This window comes from Colius striatus, chromosome 3 (assembly GCF_028858725.1).
Source record: "Colius striatus isolate bColStr4 chromosome 3, bColStr4.1.hap1, whole genome shotgun sequence".
In the NCBI taxonomy this organism is placed as follows: domain Eukaryota; kingdom Metazoa; phylum Chordata; class Aves; order Coliiformes; family Coliidae; genus Colius; species Colius striatus.
Window position 1 is genome coordinate 43,132,948 of NC_084761.1, and position 27,679 is coordinate 43,160,626.

Sequence of the window (27,679 nt, forward strand, 5' to 3'; positions counted from 1 at the left end):
GCTCCCAAGCCAATCATTTTGTTGTCTCTACTGATACAGCACTTCTTTCACTTCACATTTGATGAAGTTTTAAAGTTCCGTGTCATATAAGATCTGTGTTCTGCTAATGCTAAATGAGGCACCAGCTTTGCCCATTATCAATTCCACTAGCTATTACAAAGGATCTTTTTTTAAATCTCTTTGGAGATACTAGGGAAGATGAGACTTCTTTTTGGACTTGGGCCAGAATATTTCTTGTAGTATGCAACTTGTATAGTTCTAAGCAAAGGGCAAGAATTTTGCTCAGAAGCTGTGCATCTGAATGATACTTCTAAGCCTTAACACTGAAAAGATTGAGTCATCTAGTTGCTGCATGTTTCTTGTGCCTGAAGTCATAATTAGCTGGCCAAGAAATTAACCATGGTAAAATTAATATTAAAAAAAATTGGAGCTAATGAGTACTTTCTCAGTCTAGAATAAATAATTGAAGCTGCATTGTTCTTCACTTACTGACATTAAAGTGCTTTCATTTGCAATGACAACCTTATATTACTGTTGCTGGTGTGCACTAATTCAAAGACTTATATAAACTGTAAGATTATTTTCCTGTAACAGCAAATAAGCATGCTTCTCTGTGACATATTTGTCATAGTTTATTCCTTTGTTTATTATATTTTGAACCATGTCCAGATAGAACTTCATGGGAGAAAACTCATTGAGCTGTACTTTTTGATCATCTAAATGGTAGTCATGGAAAGCTCCCTCTGGCCTTTGATACAGTCACAGGAAAGTTTTGTCTCGTTATAGGTTTACTAGAGACTTTCTTTGCATTGCACTGTTATTGATGGATTGCTGTTGAGAGCACAGATGAATATGCAAGATACTTACCTTGTGCAGCATACTTGTATTTCTATGGAATTGAAGAGGTGAAAAGAAATACTATCCAGCTGCTTATATTCACTGTCTTCATATGTTGTCAGTAATTATATCAATAGAAGATTATGACACATCTGTCTCTTGGCTATGTGAAGAGGCATGTGATGGGTAATTTTTAGTCATTAAGGTCAGGGATATTGTTAAAGGCTAATAAATATATCTTTGTTAATTGGGTTACACTACTGATTTTTAAATTTACAATAGTTTGTGGATAGATCTTCTTGATACAAATTTATGTGGAAAAAAAATTCAAAATTAAATACAAGGAAACCTTGTTCAGGAGTTTTTTTCAGGAAAGCATATGGTTTATTAATCTTCCATATTCTCCTTCAGACATGGAGATAGGTAATAAAATATGTGCTTACTCCTCTGTTTAATGCTGCTTATGCTCCAACTCAGCTTGTTTCCTGGCATTTGTTAAGTTTGTACAAATGAATGGGCACAAAGAAGAGAGAGGGAACAAGGAGAGCTGTGGCTCCTTCTCAGCTGTTCACAGCCAAGTTATTTGACTGCGGAGAACTGAAGTATTTTACTGTCAATATGAGGAGGAAGAGTACGATGGTGCTGGGAGTTTCTGACTTGAAAGGATATTGCTTTTGATCTCTTTTTTGGGAATGATGCAGCTAAGTACCTCCCTTGAAAACCCATTGCAACAGTACCATCTGACCTCTCTTATTTGTCATTGATTTTTCATACACTTACCCTATCTGCCATCTAATCACATGCTATGGTAGAAAACTACCTCAATAACACATGGCTGAAATGAGCTACTCCTTTTTAAATTTCTTTATCACTCAGAACTTCCCTTCTTCCTTCAGATTTGGTGTATTATTTGTTGTAGTCCAGTTTGCATATTAACAGTCCTTAACCTCATACAAAACATGTTTGACGCCTCTGCTTTATTTGCATTTCATGTGCTGTGTAATGGTATGCTACAAGAATTTATGCTGGTGAAAGTTAGCCATGATGAATAGTATGCCTATGTAACTGTTGCTTCACAACAGGACAGCTGTAAGCAATACAGGGAAAATACTATGCAAAAGAAACGTGTTGTTACATGCTGCTAAATAAATAATCTAACATTCCTCTCATATTTTATTTTGAAAGGGTGAGCCAGGTTTCATTGGTCCTCAGGGAGAACCTGGACTGCCAGGGCTACCAGGAACAAAGGTAATTGTAATTGACCAACACTCCATTTCAAAGCCCTTAGAGCCAATGTCATATTTAACTTCCTCAGCATATAGCAGAGACTGAGATTGTACTAATGGCGGAAAATATGGAAGGTCACCGTTCATGGACCACTACTATGATAGACGTGTCTTTGTACTGATGCCCTCTATGTGACGGCAGACGATAGATCCATTAATAATTTAAGTTTATCCATTGCCTTTGTTCATGTTAGCATCCCAAAATTTACTTGTTCAAGAGGCAGAATATGTATGAATGAAAAATCTATATTTTCATAAATGTTTTTTAGAAAAAAAGCTTTAAAGTGTGTGCAGGAATTGAAATTTGATACACAGTGGACTCTGAATATACGGAACTACTAATCCTATGATTTTTTCTCTCTTCCTATGGGTTTGGATTTTTTTTAGCCACTTTGTGGCAAAGTTAATCTATTATGTATCCTACAAACACAGTCTTACAGTTTGGGAATCTTTATTCCAATCCTTTCAGAATAGAGAAAAAAACCCCTTATAGGTCCCATTTGCATTTTGAAGCCCTCTTCTTCTGCCTTCAAGAAGACTGTATTTACTCAGGGAGAGTTTCTAAATATATTACAAATCACAGATGAATCTGAAAATGTGTTCTTCTCATGATTTGGTTTCTTTGGTCATGCTGAGTTATTGGTGTTCTGAAGACTGCCCAGTATTTTGTGAAATATCTGTATTTGTTGCAACAGGGTGACAGAGGAGAGGTAGGCCCTGTTGGGAAAGGTGAGCGAGGTGAACCTGGAGTTCCTGGACCAAAGGTCAGTCTCATTTTATGTTGGAAATATTTTGTTAGTTTTACACATACTAACACATCTTTTCCTGCTGAAAAACAGAACAAAAACTTCATGAATGAGCTTTTAAATTAGAACACTGTCAAATACCTGTTCAGCCAGAAGACAGCAGCAGTTGTGAGTTCACAGCTGTGGAACTCAGTCTGAATGGACTCTTATTTGGTCTACAAAGTAAAAACACTACCTACATACACCGTCATGGAGTTGGCCTAATTCATTCCAGCTCAGGTCCTGACCTCTAGATCCCTAGCTTTCAGCATTGAAGTTTGAACTCTTTGACCAGTATAGCTATTGAATTCAGAGAAAATCCATTTTGCATGCTGTTCTCTAACTCAGTAAAAAAGAGATAATTCTAACTGCATTTTAGCATTTTCTTAATATTTTCCACTGTATTGATGCTATAAAGTTTTCCTTTCCTAATACATCTTGATTCTGTGCTCCTTGGCCAGTTAGTTTATATTCACCTGGCAACACTTTAGTTTAATCTCTTTATTTTAGGGTATTTAACTATATCTCTTACCTGTCAATTTTCAGGACCTATGGAATGACCTAGATCATTCCTGCAAGCCAGTGTTAATATGTCTGCTCTTTACTAATACCAGTAATACTTTTCCTTTGGTAGGATAGAATCTGTGGCCTTTGTATGCTGATGTGAAAGAATATATTACTCTGGGTGCTGTTAAATTCAGTGCCTTTACAGATTCATTTTCTTGGTCATATAAAATGAAGTATTTCTACTGTTCCATCCTTTAGCTGGTCATTACTAATTTGTCTTTCCATGCACTCTCATTTCTCTACCATTTTTTTTCTCTTGTCTGTCTTCCTTGAAACAGGGGAAAACAGGTGAACCTGGATCTAGAGGCCCAAAAGGGTCAAAGGTTAGTAGTAAAGAAATCATCTTTAGTGGAGTAATTAACACAATTATATTTAAGGTAAATGATTTGTAATATTTTACAGGAACTTCACTTATCTCTTTTAAAGAAACCTCTAAGCGTCTCCAGTGTTCTTTATAAGTGAATCCTTCTGACCTTAAGCTTTAGGTATTTGAGTCAAATTTTGTGTGTTTTAAACACAGTGATTCTAGTTCTTCTGTTATAACATCTATTCCTCTCTGCTCTGGTTTTCCCCATGCAACTTGGTTTCTCTCTGTGTAACTGATGTAAGTTAGTCCTCCTAAATGCCAGGAACCATAATCTGACTACACCTGTGTAGATTTAATTGCTTTTTGTAGTAATTTTGTGAATCCACACTTTGATAAGTGAGGAATTAACAGTATTCCGCATACTGTAGACTGAAACATGATGGCCAGAAGTCCTGCAAAGGCAAGACTTGTAGGTTGCATTAGTGTTTTACCTCCTTTAAAAAACTATTTTGGTTATATCTATCTATCTATACATCCCAACATCTCTATATAGATATAGTTGATTCACATATATGTAGAGAGAGATAAAACACATGCTTTTCTAGAACTGTGCAAATCACAGAATCATAGAATCACAGAACGATAGGGCTTGGAAGGGAACGCTAGAGATCATCTAGTCCAGCCCTCCTGCTCAAGCAAGTTCACCTAGATCAGGTCACACGGGAACATGTCCGGACAGGCTTTGAAAACCTCCGGAGAAAGAGACTCTACACGCTCCCTGGACAGCCTGTGCCAGAGCTCCCTCACTCTTATGGTAAAATAGCTTTTCCTCAAGTTTAAGTGGAAGTTTTGGTGTTCTGGCATTTGTCCGTTATCACTAATCCTATCACTGGATACTACAGAAAATAAAGTGCCACCCCATCCTCTTGACATGCACCTTTTAAATACTTGTAAGTATTAATGAGATTCCCCCTCAGTCTGAACAACCCCAGTTCCCACAGCCTTTTCTCATAAGAAAGATGTTCCAGTCCCCTGATCGTCTTGGTAGCCCTGTGCTGGACTGTCTCCAGAAGTTCCCTGTCCCTCTTGATCTGGGGACAGAGTGCTATTGGCCTTCTTGGCCATAAGGGCACATTGCTGCTCATGTTTAATTTATCAACCAGGACTCCCAAGTCTCTCTCTGCAGAGCTGCTCTCCAGCAGGTCAAACCCCAGACTGTACTGGTGCATGGGGTTGTTCCTCCCCAGATGCAGAACTCTGTATTTGTCCTTGTTGAACTTCACGAGTTTCCTCTCTGCCCCAGCTCTCAAGCTGGTTGAGATCCTGCTGAATGGCAGCACAGCCTTCTGGGGAATCAGCCAGTCCTCCCAGTTTGGTGTCATCAGCGAACTTGCTGAGGGTATACTCTGTTCCCTCATCCAGGCTGATGATTAAGATGTTGTATAAGACTTTATAAGATAAAGATATCCCCTTTTTAATTCCCACTTTATCAAAACAGGACATATAGTTTTCATTAAACCTAAATACCTGTCTTTCTGTTACTACTGGTGACTTAATAATTCTTCCCTGAACTGTATCAAAGTTTTAGAGATTTCAACAGCAGGAAAAGTTGCAATTCTTACCCAAATTCATTCTAAGTAATGTAAAACCATAACATCTTTCTATAAAAGTGACTGTGAAATGAAGTTAATCATAGTCTCTGAGTGTTGGATTGGGAATTCATACATGTTTGAAATTCCCTCCATCCTTTGAATCATATATCTAATAACCAGTAAGAAAAAACTGTGTGTGAGATGGTAAAGATCTTAAGCCTGTCAGAGTAAAGGAACTCTAATGCTGACAGTAATGTTGTGTTTGTAGGGGAGGCAATGACTCAAGGCAGGAAGTTCTGAAAGTTAGTGGAGTCTTGGTCACAGAAAGAAAATTTTATACTCTTTGAAACATACCTCTGAAGAAGTTGTTGAGTGACTAAGGAATTTAGACTAAGTGATTTAATTTCTCTAGCTTTCTCTTAAGACTTTTGAGAATAGTGCCATTAAGAATAGGGAAGTTATACAAATTACTTACTTGGTAATCTTTTATTGTTTCTTTGGGATTTCTTATTCCAAACCAATACAACACTCTGTAACAATTCATAAGGAACCAAATGTCTCATTGTCAACTCTGCCACTACATGGATTTTGAAGGATTTTTTTCCTTTATTTAATTAATTAAGATCCATATTCTGTTTATGAGAGGCCTTTTAAAACAGATTAAGATAAATATATTAAAAAAAGGAATATCTGTATGATATATTTTTAAAACGGCATAATCTCTTTTTAAATATTTTCACATAGGGTGATACAGGTGACAGAGGTGACACAGGATCTGCAGGTCCACGGGTAAGTCTACTTCTCATTTCAGCTGTTTGTTTTGTACTCTTAGAATCAGTCCATGCTATGAATTGAAATCGTAGCAGCAACCTCACTTTAACCAGTGAAATTGAGTACTTGGCTCTGCTGGAATGTGTGTTGCTAACTGGCCTTTAATATGAATAACAGCCCTTGCTACTATTTGAAGCAATCTCTGTAGTTCATGGACAGAATGTTACATACCAGATGTTCTGACATTGGTCACAGCCAATACAGAACTAGGACGTAGGAACTGCTTAGATATTTGACCTCAGGGGTTTCATATACATGCTTTCCCACTGCAGCACAAATCAGTGAGACTGACTTGCTTGTTTATATTTATCATTTTTAGAAAAGGTTTTCTTTTAGAAACAATCCTTAGTTCAAAGCTAACTATTTTCATTTGTAGTAATGTATTGTAAGTACGACAAGATTCCAACACCACACAATCAAGTCAAAGCATGTGTCAGTAATTAAGTCTAGAATAGTCTTCACCAAATGTCTCAAAATTGTTATGGTAAATATATTGCAGGGACCACCTGGACAGAAGGGTGATCAAGGTGCAACAGAAATAATTGATTATAATGGCAATATCCATGAAGCTCTTAAGGTATGCAACTATAATAAGGCTGACATGGCTTTGTCTGGTCTGGGAAAAAATAGTTTGACAGCATTGTATTTGTCTTTTGTGTAAACTTGGAAAACATTTTGTGTGCAAAGATTTGCTGAACTTATCAAGGAGAAATTTCTTTCTATATTTGGAAACTAAGTTTTCTGTTTGGAGCTAGAAAAACTGTTTCCTTGATACAATTTAGCTGAGTGAATTAATTTCATTTCCCATGGAGAGTATTGACATCGTTTGATGAGGATAAAGCTCATTTATTGCTGGCTCTGGTGCTTAGGGCTGAATTCATGTAATAAACCACTTACATAGGTTCAACAAAAGTGCCTGCTTTTCAGTTCATGTAGTATAATACTGACATTTCTTTTTTTCCCTCTTTTTCCTCCTTCTCTTTCTATAAAATGCAAATAGCAGAATGTTTGATATTTGGAAACCATGTAAGGTGGTTCCACCAGCAAGCTGTGGATTCAATCAGCAGCTTCAGTGTGTTAAATAGACCAAGTACCAGTCTTCTTACTTATTGATTTCCAGAAAACTTATTTTGACTGGTGTGCAGAAAAGTGTGGAGGATTAAAGTGGAGTTACAAAAAGAACGAAAGAGTGTTTGCATAAAAGCAAAGTACTAAGGTGACATATGTCATTGCAGTCAAGCTGATTTACATTGCAGTATACTCAGATGCAAATTCTGTGCAGTATAAGTCCACTAAAGTGAATGACTTGCTTATGTGCAACTGAAGACTGAATTTGGCTCATTGTGCATTTGTTCATTTTCTCACTGAAGCTGTTGAACTTTCTTTTCTTGCGTTTAGTCAGTGGGAGTGGATAGATGTCTGGCTAGTCATCTGGTTTTCAAGACTCTTTTGAAAAAGAAAAAAATAAAAAAATCTCACTACCTTTACTAAAATCTAAAAGCCTGTATGTCGTTAAAGGCAAGTCTACACTTTCATTGTGAGTGTGTCTATGGGGAAGTCTACCTAGACGTGAGACTCTGCGTTGTATCTGTCTCATTTAATTTACTTTTAAGGGAATTCAAACACACAACTTTCAGTCTTTTAAATCACTCTCTGAGTTAGATGCCTAAAGTAGCTTGAAATTAATATTGCATATTACCAGACACTGATTTACCAGGGACTTTAGCCTCTGTACCCTCTGTATTCTGTCTTTGTACCTTAACTCTGGCATCAACGTTACTTTCAAGCTTCCTCAGAAAAACTGCAGCACATAAAGAAGTCTTAAAAGGCGACTAAGCCTATTGCCTTGGTGGAAACATGTTAGGAGACCCTTATCCCATAGTAAATAATTTCAAATGTCATCACCTTCTGATCCAGGGCAACAAATAATTGATACTAATGGGAATGACTGTGCCAGGATGATGTAAGTAAGATTATATAGGATCAGTTGAAAATATCCTTGCCAAATCCATATCAGTCCTTTCAGATGGCAAGCGCTCATTCCTGTGTCTCCTGGTGCCAAATTCTTAGGGGCTCTGAGATTTGTGATTCTGCTGTATAAGCGAATGAGAACTTTCAGTGCTCAGCACCGAGCTGTAAACTTGCACAGAATTTACCTTGCTGATATAAGAAATTGACAAGAATTTGCAAGATCTGGACTCCCTATCTGGGTTATTTTAGAATTTAGTAAGAAATCATCAGGTAGCCTAGAAATTTCAGAACAGTTCAGTTACTTTGACTTATGCCTCCCACTCAATATCTTGTGTCTGTGGAGAATAAGATGTCCATCTACGCTGAAAATTGTGATCTTAAAATTATCATCATAGTTTGAGCAAGTCCTCCACTAAGCCCTTCACTTGGAGAACCAGATACAAAATTCATGTCTGTATTGAAAAGACTCTCCAGATCTATTTTGCAGAATTTCCTAAGGCAAAAGGCCCTACTTTTGTAGAGGCTACAGGCTCAGATATTAAAATCTGAGTATGCTGCTGAAAAGCAACCTGTGAGTTGAATGAAGAAACGTTAATTTGCAGTGGTTATTTTAGTTTTTTTTCTCTAGACAAACTGCATTTTTCAGTCTTTCTAAAGCTATATATTTGAGGATTTTTTTTAAGTACTTTGTATTGAGCAGGTTCCAGGCTCTTGCCAACAGTATGTATTCCTCCACTAGCAAATGGAGATTCTTTTAAAGCTTAAACTAGAAGATTTGCAAACATTTGTTTGCACATAAGAAAACAATTAGAGAAGGTAAGTATTTCTTGTTTTATGTATGCCAGTAGGTTCTTCACAGATGATAGGAAAGCATGAGCAAGCAGGAGTATTTGTGTGATTTTATTCTATTTAAAAATCTAGACAAGCATTTTTATGATTTGATTTTTTAAACACTTTTCGCTTAATTTTAGATTGTTTTTTGTCAAAAAATACAGTGGCAGGTCAAGATATTTGCCCTCTTTCCATGATAAAAATGGCTTTTGTCTTTCCAAACATTTAAAGCAGAATGTTGGTGTATATAGCTGGGTTTGTAAACCAGAAGTTTTGGATTTAGAACTGAACTTTTTTGTACTTCTTTATTTCCGTATGAAAATTAATGTTAGCTCTCCACTCTAGAAATTGTATTTATTAAGTATTGGTACAAAACCTGCAGAGATTGCAAAAAATAGGGCAAGTGCTTCACTTGATTTAGGATGCCAACTCATATTTTGCTGAAACACCACTTTTGGGGATACTTTTGCCATGATTCTGTTATTTAGCCATTATTTATGTGGTCTCTTAAATTGTACAAGAACCTGCAGTCTTCACCTGTGTAAAATCCTGATTACCATATAAGCCAAACAGCTAGTACAATACTAGCTGTTTAAAAATAACATGGTTTTTACTCCCATTATTTGGAGGCAAGATATCTTCCAGATGCAGCATAAGTTTTATGGAGATGATAAATATAGGAACAGAGTAATTTATATCCTTGTTATATTCTGGTAATTATGTCTCTTGTAAATACATTTTGCCAACAGAGGATTGCCACCCTGACTGTCACGGTAATTCCTATTGCATGACTTACTGTGTGCTGTAGAACTTGTCCTTTATGTTGTAGCATGTTCATAATTCTACTAGTTCAAGACATGCCTTCATTGGATGTCAGCCTAGTTCATCGTCACATGTATTTGTTTATTTGTTTGGCGTACTCATAACAGAGAACCCATTGTTGAAATCCATTTAAAAATGGAACCAGCTCTGCTTCTGCTGAATTAATGGTAAAACTTCGATTTGGTTCAGAACTCGATATTTCTTTAGGTACAAATTTAGGCAAATAGCTGCTTTGGAATTTTTAGTCTATGTTCCCATCCCTTTGTGTCTCCATGGGAGTCAAGCAAAAACACGAAGCAGGATTGAGTACCAAAATTTTTTCTATTTTCAAAGTTTTTTCAAGGCAGAAATTCAGTTCTTTCAAATTGACTTGTGAAGAAACTTCATTTGAGAGTTTACAGTCCAGATGCAAATTAAATATTTTCTGAGAAAATGGCCTGTTACCTTTACTAGGTAAGTAAAACTGCATAGAAAGGCCAAGTATGATTCTATGATTAGGAATTCTCTTGTCTTATCAGATCTCAGAAATGATGATAAATTTTCCAGCCCCTGTTCCCAAAATATGCAGATGACTGAACACTCCCATGCTCTTACTCAACCAACTTCAGCACGAAGTTTAGCCACATCAGGCCATATACAATTTCTGAGAATATCAATACCAACTAGGGGAAGCTTCTAGTATCACAAGTTCAGCCTTCCCTTAAAGCTGCAGACTTGGTGTAAAAAAAATTATTACATTCTTTTTGTTTCAAGTTCTTCTCTGCAAGATTTTCACATCTGTACAAACGCTCTCTTCATATTAATGGAGAAGATTTAAAATTTTATTATTTTTTTAAAAGCATTCCTACTGTTCACCATCCAGACTAATATTCAGTATATGACACCGTGTCCATAGCCTGAGGTAGAAATGAAAGAAATAATTACAACTTATTCCATGTCAATTTCACAAAGCACTGGGTATCCCCAAATGCACTTAGAGTCTTTTAGCAGAATCCTCTTTGCAAGCAGTTGGAGATTTCTCCTGACCTTGGATCAGGATATGAGGGCTGGCAAGTGCAGCTGAAGTGAGTTTTGCTGCCAGTAGAGGAGCTTTGCCATTTCAGCAATGGGAGCAGCAAGACTATTATAAAACATGAGCTGTGTGGTTATTTTAACATTATTTTTTTGTGGTACTCTTGCAATTGTTGAGAGTTGTCATATTTTAACAACTTGTCTGTAACTGGTCTTGGTTCCTCTTGTGTTAAAAATCTAACCCATTTTGTTAGCAGTAGCTATATTAACATTCAGCCTATATTTACACAACAAGTGTAAATTTATTTAATTTACAAGTGTAATATATTTAAAAGCTGAGAGGTTTGTATGCTTCTGTTTAGGGACCACCAGGACCACCAGGACCCCAAGGGCTGCAAGGGCAAAAGGTGATCTTCCTTATTTTACCCATTGTATCTTAAAGGATGGAGGTATTTTCTGGGGACCTTTTTGACTGATATATGCCCACAGGTACATGGAGCTCTACTGTACAGCATATTTAACTGTAATTTTACTGAACATGACATGTTTCAGACTTTATGTCCTAGGCTTTTGAAAGCAGCTTTCCAGAACAGTTGCTTTGTTTAGTTGCCGCATCCACATGCTCATATGAGAACCAGCAAAATTAATTAGTACCGAAAGAGAGCAGAAGCATCTCCCCATGGATCTGCACTAAGGCTCTTTCCTAGGACTTTGTGAAGTAGTCATACATCTGCACCTCACTTCTGACTTGGTGGGAATGAGGTAGGCAAGGCTGTGTGCAAGGCATCACTGGCCACAACACGAGAATGCAGCTTTTGTATTACAGTAGAGCCCACCCAAATAAGCACAGTATGAATGTCAGTAAAAATTAAAACATGCACATGTGGGCAGGAGCCTGGCTGCAAACCCAAGCCTGCTAATCCACCTGACTGGTGTTGCACATAGTACCAGAACTATTAGAGCAGCCCACATAGGGGCAATGAATACCATATGCTGTACTGTTCTATAAAATTTAAGTAATAATTTACCTATATTTTAAAAAATAAGCCTTGCAATAGTTGATCCTCCTTAAATTGTTTTTTTTAAAAATTGTGATAATTCTTCTGGGATTTAAGTACTAGTTTTATCAATGGCTTCAATAGCAATACTAGAGATTTCTGGTTTAGGCTTTATCAAGCTATCATGTGGAAATACACTGCATTATACATGTTAGTTGTTTTGAGAAATTGTGAGAAACCAGATTCCTCCCTCTGTGGGGAAAAAAAAAATACACGGTTAAGTGTGCAGAAGTGACTTTCTGCATTAGGATCTATCCAGCATTTCTGCAGCCTGGAGTATATTGTAAAACACAGGGGAGCTGTAGTAGAGAAGAGGTTGTGTTCCTTCATATAGGTGAGTGTTCTCATTCAGAATTAATGGTGGAATTCAGAATTCAGTCTTCCAGGAGTTTGGTTCCAATATCATCAATTCTACCCATCTATGTAACTTACTGCCTTGGAGAATATGATTCAGGAACCAGTCATAAGGCAATGCTGTGAATGGGAACTCCTACACTGGGTGATTTTTACTAGCATACTAGTCTCTGTCCACTGTACATACATTGAGAGACATTTATTCCAGTAACTTCCCATTGGATTGGCATTACTTTCACCAGGCTTCTAGGGTTTCTTCTTTTTCCTGACTTTTATACATTTTTTTAGCCATTATACATCCCAAAGTTTGTGAAATGACCTAATCTGCAGAGCTATTTATTAAGTATCTTCCATAGAGGTATTTTATATATACTTTTGACAGAATATTCTATAATTTTATTATTGTAAATTATGGCAATTTCTCTACCTCTTTCCTCTAATATCTTGGGACTATTGAGATAATCCAACTCCATTTTATCTTTTGCAGGGTGAACCAGGATCCCCAGGAACTCCAGGAGTTGATGGGGAGCAGGTACATAATGGATAAATAATGTAGAGAAGGTCATGTGAGTGACCACAGGTTATTTCAGGAGATTTTTTTTTTTTTTTTGTATTTAAGTTCCATCATCTAAATAATAATGTAATGATAATATTTAATAAATATCATCATTGTATTGCTGCATACTCTGTGGGCTAATAATGGCTGCATTTCTACGTATTAATAGTCAATCCATAGAATGACTTGTTCTCTTATTAGCATCAAAGCAAGAAATGTGTTGGTGTGTCTGTTTTTTTTCATGACTTGCTGAGTAAGTACATATTTTAGGGTCCTAAAGGCTCAAAAGGAGATACAGGTGATCCTGGAATGCCCGGCGAAAAGGGAGGAATTGGGCTGCCTGGCCTGCCAGTGAGTATGAAATATTTATTCATTTTAGCTAGAATACTTGTACTTTTTCTCTCTTCCACTATCAGGAATTTCCAGCAGTTCTGATAAATTGCAAATGGGACAGGAAGCACTAGGGAGGGAAATTCTGAGCTTATTCTGCAACTAATGTAGGACCATGTGTAAGAATGTCAGAACTTTTCATTCCGCTTACACTCAAACAAAATATCGCATTCGGAAGAGAGAAATTAGTTGGCATACTGATCAGATATGTATGTTTCTTGTAATGTGTAGCTCAACTTGGGAAAGTGTAGTTTGTAGGAGAAGGAAAAAACGTTTTTTATTTTTGTCAGGGCTTTCAGTTGATTTAGATTTAGGTGAGAGAAAAAAAGCATCAATATTATAGGATGCATACTTGCTATTCCTACATTCATATATGTGTACATCTGACATTTCTCAGTAAAAAGTAGAAACAATTCCAGAAATGTATCCACAGTATAATATATCATGAATGGAGTACCAACTTAAGGACTTGTCATAAATATCATGCCACAATTTTATGCCGCAATCTCTGTCTTATATTTCAAAGGTCATTCTGTTTCCACATGACAATATAAAAGTATACTATTATATTTGTTAACTATTATTAATAAAGTAACACAAAAATAAAAGAATACCATTATATATATGCTCTAATATTATTTATAAGCTATTAATATTTGCAAATAAATATTATAATTTCTACATTGGTTGATAGTAAGATTAAAGCTATTTATAAATACTGTTTTGATACTATTTTGTAGGGAGCCAATGGTATGAGAGGTGAAAAAGGTGATGTTGGTTTGCCTGGCGCCCAAGGTTCTTCAGTAAGTCTCAGTGTGGTGTTGCACACTGTAGTCCACCAATGGCTCTTTGCGTTTTGATTCTGAACAATACTTCATGACTGATCTTTCCCAACATCCTTGATCGTTCCTACACTTGTAAACTTTCAGAATGTTTTTCTTCTTGGAATAAATATTTACCCTTTTGGGAATGAAGAGACTTCTAGTCATAGAGCTAAATACTGTTTAAGAAACTGACTATGAACAACAGTCTTGATCACTTCAGTGAAAGACTTCTGACTCTGTAATGAATCCAAAGATAAAGGATTTGCAAGATAAAACAGAGATATAAATCTGATGAGAAAAAAACACACAACCCCCTAATCTCTCTCAACACCTTATATTCTGGGGATCTCAGAAAAACAAGTGAGAACCAGCCTAGATTATTCCTGACTTCAGCAATGTCAGGAATAGGGACATGTGACCCAAGATGGAGACTAGGTTTATGAGACCAAGCATTTTCATTTTTTCAAAGCATTGTAAAGGCATTTTAAAAACCCAAAGTAATAAAACATCCTTACACAGTACCTTTATGATATGGGTGATTAAAATTATAAGAGCACAGCAAGTCAGGAGACCTCGAAGCAGAACTACCACTATGTTGTCAGTGCTGAGATGCCCTGAATATCTGAAGCCATAACCTTTAGCAGTCAAACAAGTTACCCTCTGCCATTGCATAGCATGCTAGAGACTCCTTTATATCCAAGTCTCTTTCTCTGAAATGAAAATTAATTTGTTATAAATTAATTCACTAACTTATTTGTCTTGTTCTGCTTGCTTTCACTTGAAACAAGGCTTTCTATTTCCAGAAGATTTTACTGATGATGGAATCTCTGACTTATATTTCAAACGTCATTCTGTTTCCACTACTGCCATCATCAACAGCTAACGTAGCAGAGGGGTTACATATAAGTCTGGAGACCTGATTTAGCATCCTTTTTGCCACCTTGTAGGTTACAATAACAGCTCTTTGGGATTAAACTGAGGAAGAGAAGTTATATTAAACTGTAAATATCATAATGAAATTCTTTTCCATGGATTTCTTAGGAACACAGAAAAGCAACAGAGTAGACGTGCACTAAATGCTGAGCAACCTTGTTACCTGGTTTAACAAATTCAGGGAATTCTTGGTACAAGTGGGCTAAATGAAATAAAAGGAAAGACAAAAGGCATTTTTGAAAATATGACAAACCCTAGCTTAAATTTATTATCTTTTCCATTCATTTCATTTTCCATTACTTTTCCATTGAGGAAAAATAAAATCACACTTCTGTTTCTGTAGAACATTACAGAGACTACTAAGGACAACATACCATAAAATATTAAAAGTACGGCTCCGTACTGTTTGATTTAGAGATGTACATTTTTTCCCCATCATGTCTTAAACCCTAGGAGATCTTAGACCCTAGGAGTAAAAATCATGAGACAGGCACACTGCTATATGGCACAGGAAAATCTATACTTCAGGTACTCTGTCTTTTGAATCAATATAATTCCCATTCCTAAAACCCTTTCTAGATATGCTGTCAATGTGGTTGCATTGATAAGTTTCTTAGTGTTTGCCAGAAGAAGGATCAGTCTGACTTTTGGTATTTTGAGAGAGTTCTTTGCTCTTCACGATTTAATACCATTGTTTTTTTATCTATAGATGATAGGACCACCTGGACCACCAGGACCACATGGTCCTCCAGGCCCTATGGTAAGCTTGGGAGGAAAAGTGGGGCTGGAAAGAACTTAAGCCCTCCTGCCACTTCACTGCCTGCTTAATGGAAGTACTATCAGAGTATGTGACCATTAGAGAGGAACCTACATGTCTTAAAATTCATAGGGAGTAGCGAAACAAAATGTATTGGCCAATGTTAACACACCAGTGGTCCAGTTCATTCTCTGAATTGGGTGTTTAGGGTTGCTTTATTGACAGCTGCACTTCATTTGTGAGGAGAAAAGTACAGGTGAAACTTGCAGCCCTATAAAGCAACAAATTCTGTTAAAATATTAGCATATTTTCCTATTGAAGAATGATATCTTTATTTTCAGGGACCTCACGGACTGCCTGGCCCAAAGGTACATTAACAGCCATCTTGAACAGTCATGTTCTTGATGCCTGCAAACTGTCATGCTTTGTTCTTTAATGCATGCGGCTATGTTATGTCGTGTGTCAAATTCATTTAAGAAATGTTTCTGATATTCTTAAACCTTAAAGCAGATTTTAATATTAACAGATAGGTTAAAAAATTTTTAAATTTTGTCTAACAGTTTCTGAGTAGTATTTCTCTTAAGAATTGGCTGAATCATATTTTATATTAATATTTGTGATGTGGCACTAAATTATTTAGTTTCCTATCTATTGGAAGAGTCAGATAAACTCTTCTCCATTTATGCCCTCCCACCACTCCTTTTTCTTCCAATATGAATGGCCTTTAATGTTCTTAGCTGCCATGTACTTTGCTGATCAGTTCCTTCACAAGTTACACAAGTTGCCCATCACAAGCTCATGTATATTTTCATGTTTTCAAACTTGGTATCTGTGATCAGGCAGGTCTGCAATACTATTTGAACATTTTCCACAACACAGTACATAAAGATATGCTGTAGGAATTCTAAGCCCATGAAAACAGCTCGGGAAGGGAGGAGGGGGTTTTGGCAGAGTTGACATATTGTAATTTGTACTTTAATTCACTAATCGCTAGTAAACTAAAATTTAGTGTGACACTATAGCATAACATTCATTATGGCCATATTGTCAGGCATGATCATTTTAGTTACTATGGTCCTCTAATCACATGCACCTTTCTGAAAAAGTAAGTAAGAGGAGGAGGGTATTTTTCTTTAGTTTTGTGTTTTGGTTTGATTTTTTTTACATTGTGAGACAGAAAATCACAGATTTGACTCCATAAGAGACTATTTATGTTACCTTGGCGCAAGAAGCCAGAGTCATAAATCATTTTTGCACTCAAGTCTGTTCGATCTTAGCACCAGCCCTGCCTTACCTCAGGTTTTTGGCCTGAGACTCACACTTTTGTGGGGTTTCTCAGGTCTGTTTCCAAAACTTTGGAGTCTTCAGTGCTACTGCTCTGAAAGTCACATTGAGTCAAATAGAAGAAGAATGAAGAAATGGCTGCTTAGGCAGGTCGCAAAACAGGCAGATGGTGTCTGGAGTTACTTAAAGCAGCACACTAGATTGTATTGAGGGCTTTTTTTAGAAATATTAATATGATATAAGGTAATATAATACATCAAAGAGAAACCTAGGAGAAACCTAGGAACAAGGCCATGGAGAGCAGCCTGGGTGAAATATCCACATATTTCTGTTTTCCGAAAGAGGCAAACTTGGTCAGTACTGTTTTTGACTGGGCAGTCCTCAAGCCGAGGCCATTTTTCATAATGGGAGAGTGATTTATTGGCAGCTCCAAGACCACCATTGTCCTTCTAGTGATGTTTAATGTGCGAGCCTATGCATAATATGACAATCACAACAAAACAAGTGCCATTTCTTACGTTATCTACACTTTCTCTGTGTGAACACAGAGGCAATGGACCTCCCAAACAGCATGGCATTACATAATCTGTACTGCTTCTTTAGTTTGGGACTATTGATTATGTATGCTTAAAGGTTTAAAATATCTTTATGTAAGATTTAGCTGCAAATTCCAGTTTGCCTAAGAAAAAATATTGCATCCTTACAAGACGTACATTTCAGGAGATTGCACTGTAGAAACCTGCAGTTTTGAGGCTTACTTTTCTGGAAGTGTTCTTTCAGTTTGCATTATCTGCATAGGGTGGTTTATGGGATTTGAAGAAATTCCAAGAACCTCTGAAACTCACACTTAATTCAAACCATCTAACTATACTGATAACTACTAGGGAAAGATCCCAAAGAATCTGTTACTTACAAGTTTCCTGTAGTTTTTTTCACACAGATTTTAAATTTCCAGCAGACACTTCCCAAGTGCTTTTCCCTAGTATTGGTATGCAAATTGGCTATAACCTGAGAAGGTTGAATTTGTACCCTCATTTCAAACTGGAATTTGGAGGCATTTCTGACACTGGCTTCTTCTATCCCAGTTTAAACACTCGTTATAGCACCAAAAATTTAGCATTTATGCTTTTACGTTTAGGGTGAACCAGGGTTAAATGGTCTTAAAGGATTGAAGGGTGAACCAGGTCAAAAGGGTGACAGAGGGCCCCTTGGTCTTCCAGTAAGTAAAAAAAACCCCAACTATTCAATCTCAGTACAAATCACAAACTTTTCTTTCTACCCCTAATGAACACCTCTGGTTTACTCAACAGCATACATTGAATACACTATGTTAGAGCAGAGCATCAGTCTCATCTTGTTTTACCCCAAATCTGTGCTATCATCCAAAGTAACATCCTGTAACACCCAGTGCTGCCAGTTTTTTTTTGTTATGTGTCAGTTGAAAGTGTTCAGTGTCACAAGGATGCCATCACCCCATTACATTAGTCATATCGTTATTTAAGTGTTGTATGGTGTTTGCATTAATAAAGGAACCATCCCTTTTCTCCCATGTTTTCAGTTACTCTTCCTCTCTTTGTACTTCTGCAGTTGAAATTGAGAGATCTGAGGAAAGTTAAAACTGGGTTTAGGGAATTTTACCTTTTTTTCTCATTCGTTGGTGGATTGTTACTTTTACCTTTTTCTTCAAAAATTTCCATTCTGAATGTTTGGCATAAATTTTGTCTTAGAAATAAATGAAGTACCTTAAAAATTAATGTTCATCTGAGAACATTATGGTTCTTAAAATTTAGTTTGACAAATGAGAATATACTTCTCCTCTTTTTTTTTTTTTTTGGTTGTTGTTGTTAGGGGGATTCTTTTATGATGTGAGGATTATTGCATGTTATTACATTGTTAGTAGTAAAATGGAGGAAAAATACTTAGTTGACCCAAAGGAACCCAAACTCCTCTGATTCATATTTTCCAGAATTATGTTCAGGACAACCTCTGGACAAGGTCAACTTCACTGAGAATTTTGATTTATTTTTTTTTAAAAAAGCTGATTTTCAAGTTGACAGTTACAGCTGTGTAGCAAGGGAGCTTTGAAGGTCTGAGCTAAGCTCCTGAAAATGGCTAAAAGTAGGAAGACATTTTTGGTTCTGCCAGAAATGTTTGTTACAACATGGAGCAAAAGGTGCCATTAGATTTTCAAATTTAAATAGATGTTGTCTTGCTTCTGCTTACTGCTTTTTCTAAATGTCTCTTTAAAAAACAAAATCCAAATGATTTTCTAAAAATGGCTCGTTTTTGCTGTTAATGAAGTGGTGATGTTGTTGGGTTGGGTTTTTTTGATGATATTTGTTTGGGGTTGTTTTGACCCAGGTTATTCCCGATGTCCCAAATAGCTTTGGTCCCCCTAGTCCCAGCATTATAGCCAGCAGCGCTGGGAGAGTCGAGCAAATCTTTCTCTGACGCTCTGTTATTCGTTTAAAAATCCACCAGAGGTCATCCCGTCCCCAAGGATGCTGAAGCAAACAGCCCGCAGTGCTGGCTGTTACCCGCTTCCAGATCTTGCCTGTGCTCTGAACTGGGAGTACATTGGGAAAACAGGAAATATGTTTGTCTCGAGGGCTCTGGGAAATGAATGAAGCCATTGTAGTCAGGATCCAGATTTTGCTGGCTGCGTAATGCAATATTCTTGCACTTCCAACCATGATTAACACACATTTTTCTTTATAGTACTCAGTATTATCATTATTTTCCAATCAGAAAGAAAGGAAGTAAATTGCAAAGTAAATATTTGTACATTAAGGCTCAAAAACACCCTAACATCTGGTGTTTGTAACACTCCTATATCTTGACATTATTCTGGTCTAATATACTGTGACATGAAGGCAGGGCCAGGTCAGTGATGTTACACTAATGTGAGAACAGAATCAGGCTCTTGATGTTTTATGTGAATTTTTAACTAACATACTGTAGTAATGTGATACCCACCCCAGAACCCTGTCACAACTTTGTACTGTACGTTTGAATTACGTTTCTTCATCAGCACTTACTAATCTCACGTTCTTGTCATTCGTGTTGTATCCCATCATCCATGCTTCCACCTAACCATGCAGGGAGCATCTGGCTTAGATGGAAAGCCAGGACCCCGGGTGAGTCTCTCGTCTTTCTGTGTCACTTTTTGTTACCAAGTCTATGTGCTTTCCAGTGGCTCTGATGGCCATGTTTACAGACTGCACAGAGGGAAGAAGGCCAAACACAGACAGCGTTTTCCATGCTGTATAACAGGGGGCTTCCAGCAGACTCTTAGGGCAATGTGTTTGTGGGAAGAAGAATGTAATTCTCTGATAGGAATTCTGAGTCTTAAAAAGGCAGTTTCGTTTTGAGATTGAACAGCTGCCTTGTTTGGGGTACTTGTTTACCTGAGTAAGGTTAAGGATTTAGTTTACACAGGATAAGATGTTTGTTCAATGCTAATATGGAATCAGTGAAGTGGATGTAGATGTACTAGGGTTCTGCCACAGGCATTCACATAAGTAACATAAATGTTAAATCATTTGGTTTTTATAATGGTAAAGCAATAGATAAAGTGAAAGAGGAGTGGAGTTATGTATTTGAAGGCTTCTGTAAGATTCCCATGGATCACTACAACAGGTAAATCCACCTTATTGGAGGACATTTCCATGTTAAAAAAAAAAATCAACAAAATAGCTTTGTTTGATCCTTCCATTTTTCCTGGCAAAATTTCTTTCAAGAAATTAAAAATCCTTTAAAGTCTGATGACTTTCATGAATAATGTAAAATTAAACTAGAAGAAAGATTATTACCTCTAACACAAGAGGTTTTAAGTAGAGCTTTGAAAGCCAAATAGATTTCCTTGGCCAAGTCCCATCACAATGAAGTCTGAATTTTCAACCAATGAAGACTGATTCCATGTTAGTTCTTGGCTAGATGACAGCTGTTAAAAATAAGACTTACCAGAACAAGACCTCTCTCTTACCCTCTTTGTTTCCTTTCATAGGGTGTAGATGGCCCAGTCGGTCCCCATGGCCCTGCAGGTCCTAAAGGAGACAGAGTAAGTATGTTTCCATGTGCTTCTCTTTATGAAGTGACTGCCGCAATGGCTACTTGTAGGGTGCCTAGATGTTACCAAATGTAGCAAATGTTTCATCTGTTTAAGGATCAGCTCTGAACTGGATCTGCATTCTAGTACACACGCATATTTTTCTGTTTAAGGGTTGATTTTATAATTTGTTATCCTCAGACGAGGTGATAATTTATCGTGACTAATCAGCGAGAAACTTCAAGGACTTTCAAATTCCTGATACTACATAGAATGGAATTTTAGTTATTTTCATGTTTTGTGTAAGTGGACAGAAAAAACTGGGACAAAAGAAGAGACTGATCTGATTATATACATATGCAAAGGCAAAAGAAAAAATATTTCTCCTTTCTTTCTACTTCAGTGTTTTTAGCTTGAAAAAAAACTTTAACCTCTGTAAAATTTTAAGTTTTCTTGTGTTTTCTTTAAGCTTAGAACATAGAAGCCCTCTTATTTTGCTTGAAAGGTTCACAATAACTTTTTCTGCAGCAGAAATAGGATAGGGACCTTAATCTTTAACAATGAGCTTGTTATCTTTAACAATGCAACCATATAACCATACATTTTTAACAATACAACTTGTACAACAAAAGAAAAGATAATGCCTTGTACTACCTAAAACCTCGAAGGAGTTGCCAGCCCAGAATTTTGTCTTTTTTCATTTCTTACTTTAACAAAACAGCTGTGCTAAAACAACTTCAGACTTTCTGTATTAAGGGTGCAGCATTATGGCACAGGTCCAGTTAGTAACAGCAGTACATCTGAGAAAGGTATACATGACTTCATGATTCATTTTTACAGAGCTGTGTGTTGAGAAATAAATACAAGACATGCAGCATAGTCTAAAATAGGAACAGTAGTTATCACTCAGGCTAGTTAACTGTCTGAAGAACTTGGATATTTTTCTTCCTAGAGATTTACAGATTGAAGTCTTTTTTCCGACTAGAACTTAATGTTTTTCTGCCACCCCTGTGAAAAGATAGTTGAAAACCATCTTCTGAACTTAAGGAAATAATTCAGATCAGATATACATGTAGAAGCATATAGTCATACTGTACATTTTATTCTTGCATTATGAGATTTTTATCTTGAAAGATGTGCAGATGTACTACTAGATGAAATTTCTTTTAAAAACAATTACTATAATACAAGCTCTTCTTTTAATGTATGGAAAATAGCTATAATTGTTACTGTGGGGTTTTTTTATGAAAGCATCCACAGCTGGATCTAGAATCAACCCTACCTGGGCTGTTGCCAACTACTACAAAGGGGATAGGATCCGCTGTGATATAAATTGGGTCGATAACTGCATGAGCACAGAGATAGATTTGCAAAAATATGTAACCTAAGGTGTGCGAGATACTCCTGTACACCTACTGTTTTCTGTGGAGCTAAGTGAATGGGAGAAAGTTCACAAGAATGATGGCAGCTTTTTTTCCCAAGCAATCAACTAGCAAGATTATTGCTGTAATTGTTTATTGGGAGAAGTTGTTTCTAGCATAGTTATCTAACAGGTGGTGGAGTTGATATATGTCTTATCTAAATAGAAAATAATGTATTTTTAATGTAGTTTTACAACTTGCATTTGCATCTGTTAACTTGTTTATGTGAAAGCAGAAGGAAAACACTTTTGCCTTCAGATTTCAGACTTTGCCTTTTAATTAACGATGGTGCATAGTACCACTGCTCACTGTCACTGGATAGGATCACATTTTGTCCATACTGATAAGAAAAACCTTGGGCCAATATTAACCTAGAAGGGCACTGGGGATTCCTAATGTGAAACACAAACACTCTTAAATCCACATTATTTAAACTTTGGAAAGACAATCTCACTTTTAAAGAAAACCTGTGAAATGCTGATCACTGTATACTTATCATAGAATCATATTTATATTTTCTTAAAAGTTAAGCGAAGCAAAGATAATCAAACTGAAGCCTAGTGATTTCTTCTATAGAAACCATGGATTCATTGTTCCACAGGCTGCCTTTGAAGAAATGCTGAATTACTCTTCTTAGGTAGAATGGGCTGTTGTGCAAATTATGATTGGCTGGTATGTTTCCGTTTGAGCTATTTAATTAAAATAGAAAACATTAGACAGTCTTTATTCAAAATTTATTTAGATGGTGGGAAAATAAACTAGGAAAATAGTGCATAGTCACTAGAAAATAGGAAAATATAGTTTTGGAGCAAGTATGAACTCACAGTATCAGCTCTACTATGTAAATTTGTCTCTTAAATTTAAACTGTTCATTGATTATTAAAAGCAACACGAGATTTAACACTTCCTCAAGTATAATACTGGTAAACATTCCAGTACTGTGATTTTGTGTGTTTCTTTTGTTAGAAACAGAAATGATAATTATTAGTGCGAAATAATATCATTTATCAGACTGGTGTTCATAGAATCATAGAGTGGTAGGGGTTGGAAGGGACCTTTAGAGATCATCTAGTCCAACCCCCTCTGCCAAAGCATGTCCATCTAGAGCAGGTCGCACAGGAACGGGTCCAGGTGGGTCTTGAGGACCACCAAGGAAGGAGACTCCACACCCTCCCTGGGCAGCCTGTGCCACTGCTCCGTCACCCCCACAGTAAAATAGTTTTTCCTTATGTTTAAATGGAACTTTTTGTGTTCCAGCTTCATCCCATTACCCCTTGTCCTGTTGCCAAATACAATAGAAAAAAAAGAGATGCCCCAACCTTCTGACATCCACCATTTGTATACTTTTAAATATTAATGAGATCCCCCCTTACTCTCCTCTAGACTAAATAGCCCCAGTTTCTTCAGCCTTTCCTCATAAGAAAGATGCTCCAGTCCCCTGATCATTTTGGTAGCCCTGTGCTGGACTGTTTCCAGAAGTTCCTTGTCCCTCTTGAGCTGAGGAGCCCAGAACTGGACACAGTACTCCAGATGAAGCCTCACCATTGCAGAGTAGAAGGGGAGCAGAACCTCCCTCCACCTGCTGATCATGCTCTTCTTGATGCATCCCAGGATGCCATCGGCCTTCTTGGCCACAAGGGCACAGAGCACATTGCTGGCTCATGTTTAGTTTCTTGTCAACCAGGACTACCAGATCTCTCTGCAGAGCTGCTCTCCAGCAGGTCAAATCCCAGCCTGTACTGGTCCATGAAGTTGTTCCTCCCTAGGTGCAGAACTCTGCACTTGTCCTTGTTAAACCTCATGAGGTTCCTCTGCCCACCTCTCAAGCCGGTCGAGATGCTGCTGAATGGCAGCACAGCCTTCTGGTGAATCAATCAGTCCTCCCAGTTTGGTGTCATCAGTGAACTTGCTGAAAGTACACTGTCGCCTCACCCACGTTGTTAATGAACATGTTGAGCAAGACGGGCCTCCAGTTTGACTCAGTGCAATGATCACTACCCTCTGGGTTCTGTCTTTCAGCCAGCTCTCAATCCACCTCACCATCCCCTCATCCAAACCCCTCTGCCTGAGCTTTCTGATGAGGATGTTACAGGAGACAGTTTCAAAAGCCTTGCTGAAGTCAAGGTAGATGACATCCACTGCTCTCCCTTTATCTAGCCAGCCAATTATGCCCTCATAGAAGGCTATCAGATTGGTCAAGCAGGATTTCCCCTTGGTGAATCTGTCGGGACTCCCCCTGATAACCATCTTTTCCTTCATCTGTTTAGTGACAACACTGAGGATGAGTTTTTCCATCACCTTTCCAGGGATGGAGGTGAGGCTGACCAGCCTGTAGTTTTCCGAGTCTTCCTTTCTGCCCTTTTTGAAGACTGGCATGACATTGGCCTTTCTCCAGTCCTCAGGCACCTCACCTGTCCTCCATGATTGTTCAAAAATGATGGAGAGTGGCTTAACAACCACATCAGCCACTTCCCTCAACATTGTTGGATACATCCCATCAGGACCCATTGACTTATGAGTGTTAAGCTTGCTCAACAAGTCTTTAACCTCTTCCTCATTGACCCAGGGCAAGTCCTCTGTTGTCCAGGCCATCCTGTTATCCTTGCTGGACTGGACTTCCTGAGGGTCGGCCTTGGCTATAAAGACTGAAGCAAAGGAGGCATTCAGTACTTCAGCCTTCTCTGCATCCTCCATCACCAGGGCCTCCTCTGTGTTAAGCAGCCGGCCCACATTCTCCCTAATCTTCCTTTTGCTGCAGATGTATCTGAAAAAACCTTTTTTGTTTTCCTTTACTTTCTTGGCCAGGTTTAATTCTAGAAGGACTTTAGCCTTCCTGATTGCACTCCTGCATGCTCTGGCAATGTTCCTGTACTCTTCCCAAGAAATCAGGCCCTGTTTCCACCTCTCATAGATGGCTGCTTTTTCCTTGAGTTGTCCCAGCAGCTCTTTGTTCATCTATGGAGGCCTCCTGTCTCCTTTTCCCACTTTTTTTTCTTAATAAATTATTTGTTTCTTGAAAATGACATTTTCTTAGGTGCTTACAACGATGTTACTGAGGACATCTTCATTAAGTGGAGGAATTGATCAAAATAAGTCTCTGAATCTGTCTGTGTATCTATTAATCTCACTCTTGAGATAAAATAGACAACATTGGTAAACAGATAAACATCTCAATTACTAGTAAAGGGACATGTGAAGCTGAAGGCTATTGACAGGCTTAATGTGTATCCAATTTCTTGTCCACCTGCAAGAAACTGAAAGATAAAATTAAGGAAATGCTGAAAGTTTCCTGAAACTCATCTTGATGGTAAAGACCTGGTTTTGATCTTGGTTTTATTTCTCAGATGCGTAGCCTGTGCAACACTATCATCACTGTACACACTCTGTACAGGAAGAGAAAGTACATTCTCTTTGATTTGGTTAAAATGTTTGTCACCATGGCAATGCTATGAAATCTCCCTATCAGTCTTAATGGAGGCACCACTTATGCATCTTTATTTGTGCAAATGGTAGTTCATATTCACCCATGATTAAGGAAACTGAAGTGAAATAAGAGGTAAAAGCAAAGACCTGTTCTTTGGGCATGGGTGAGTTGTCTTACAAAAAATATCTTAAAAACCTTCTTGACATTTGTGAATGTCTCTGACAGAAGCATTTTATCATGATTGCTGAGGGCAGTATGCCCATGACAGTCCATCAATCTTGTATAATCTGTAAACACCTGTGTCCTCCTCTGATATCCTAAACACGTTTCACCATGTGCTTTGTATTGGAAGCAAAAAATTGAGAGATACATGCCTCTAAATGTATTCTTACATAACAGATGAGATTATTTCCTAGACTGATACATTTGATATCTTTATGTCTACCATACATTTAGCAACATTATAGGCCTATCTTGAGAAGACTTTGTGCAGTCATCTTTGCTGTTGAAGACTTTTAAAAAAGATACTTAACTAGTCTTGACATATTACACGGTTAATCAAACAGTTTTGTAGCTGTTATATATATACATCAACATGTTAGTTTCTTCTCAGCAGAAAGTTTTAAAGCTGCAAGGGATTTACTGTTTTGAAAATCAGTTATTACTTCCCAATACCTCCTATTGTTCAGCAAGGGAATCCAGCCTACGTGCTGCTCAGAAATGTCTAGAAATCAACAGAACCCAGAAAGACCAGACATTATACATCTAATCACCAGTAGACCAAAGTGAGCATAGACAGTGTTCACCTGTTTAAAAATACGAAGTAGGTCAAATGTCAGTTATTTTGACAAACTCTTCTGTGATTATTCAACAGCACGATCAGACTCACTGTACTCTGGTGTCTGCTTTCTTATATTATCTAATCAATAAAGATGAAATTTAGCAGTTAATTTTCAGAGCTGTGCTAAGGGACACAGCTGTGCTGATGATCATTGTTATTAATTGGGCCCATATCTGCATTGTCTTGTGTTTTTAGTAATGGAGCAATGAATTAATAATGAATAGTAAACAAACCAGATTTTTAGAGGATCTTGTGCTATGTGCAGCAATTGCTAGGGTGAAACATAGCACACCTGCGTGCCAGGAGCTTTGCATTAGTTCATATTAAGGAAAGGAGGTGAGGAAGGAATCCAAATAACCCTATGTAACAAATCCAGTGTAGTACCTTTGAAAACTAGAGATGGTCAGGCCTTTTAATCTCAACACTTTGAGCAGTTTAGTTCTCTCAAGAGAGTATGGCATTTCTGCTGGATTTTATTCAGAAGAGCACTGCAGTCTGAAAGATGACTGCTGCCTGCATCTACTTATCAGCCTTGCCTCTCTAAAAGTCTCATGGACTGCTGTGCTTACATTTACATACTGTCTGACTCAAAAAATTTAACTCCTTATCAGTCTTGATAAAGGACAATTGGAGAGCAAAAAATGATTACTCCTGTCATCTGGAAATTAATCACCTAGAAATTTCATTTCATTTGTAAAAATTTGCTCTATATTGAGCTTGAAAAATTATTTTGGTAGCACCCCTCTGAAAACTGGTAATTTTTCTGTGGGTTTTAGCACAGAATGAGATCCAACTTTTGGAGTAATCTCTGTACTTGTTTGTTTTGCACAGTAGTACAGTTTTGATTTAATAAACCAGGATATTTATGTCTCTGATATAGAATCCAATTGAGCGGTTAGCATCACAATACAGTGCATAGGATAATCTTCACAACTTCACTGTTAAATAG

The 27,679-nt window shown here is 37.4% G+C and overlaps 1 protein-coding gene across 1 annotated transcript in view; it reads left to right on the forward strand.

Moving 5' to 3' along the window:
• Nucleotides 1-27,679, forward strand: part of COL25A1 (collagen type XXV alpha 1 chain) — a 314,147-nt gene that overhangs the window by 275,420 nt on the left and 11,048 nt on the right. Inside the window, exons 21-35 of the mRNA XM_061993189.1 lie at nt 2,023-2,085; nt 2,819-2,887; nt 3,754-3,798; nt 6,119-6,163; nt 6,705-6,782; nt 9,757-9,780; nt 11,203-11,247; nt 12,740-12,784; nt 13,079-13,159; nt 13,939-14,001; nt 15,665-15,715; nt 16,054-16,080; nt 18,135-18,215; nt 20,098-20,133; nt 21,003-21,056. Of these exons, the coding sequence (XP_061849173.1) occupies nt 2,023-2,085; nt 2,819-2,887; nt 3,754-3,798; nt 6,119-6,163; nt 6,705-6,782; nt 9,757-9,780; nt 11,203-11,247; nt 12,740-12,784; nt 13,079-13,159; nt 13,939-14,001; nt 15,665-15,715; nt 16,054-16,080; nt 18,135-18,215; nt 20,098-20,133; nt 21,003-21,056 (807 nt within the window). The remainder of the gene's footprint in view (nt 1-2,022; nt 2,086-2,818; nt 2,888-3,753; nt 3,799-6,118; nt 6,164-6,704; nt 6,783-9,756; nt 9,781-11,202; nt 11,248-12,739; nt 12,785-13,078; nt 13,160-13,938; nt 14,002-15,664; nt 15,716-16,053; nt 16,081-18,134; nt 18,216-20,097; nt 20,134-21,002; nt 21,057-27,679) is intronic.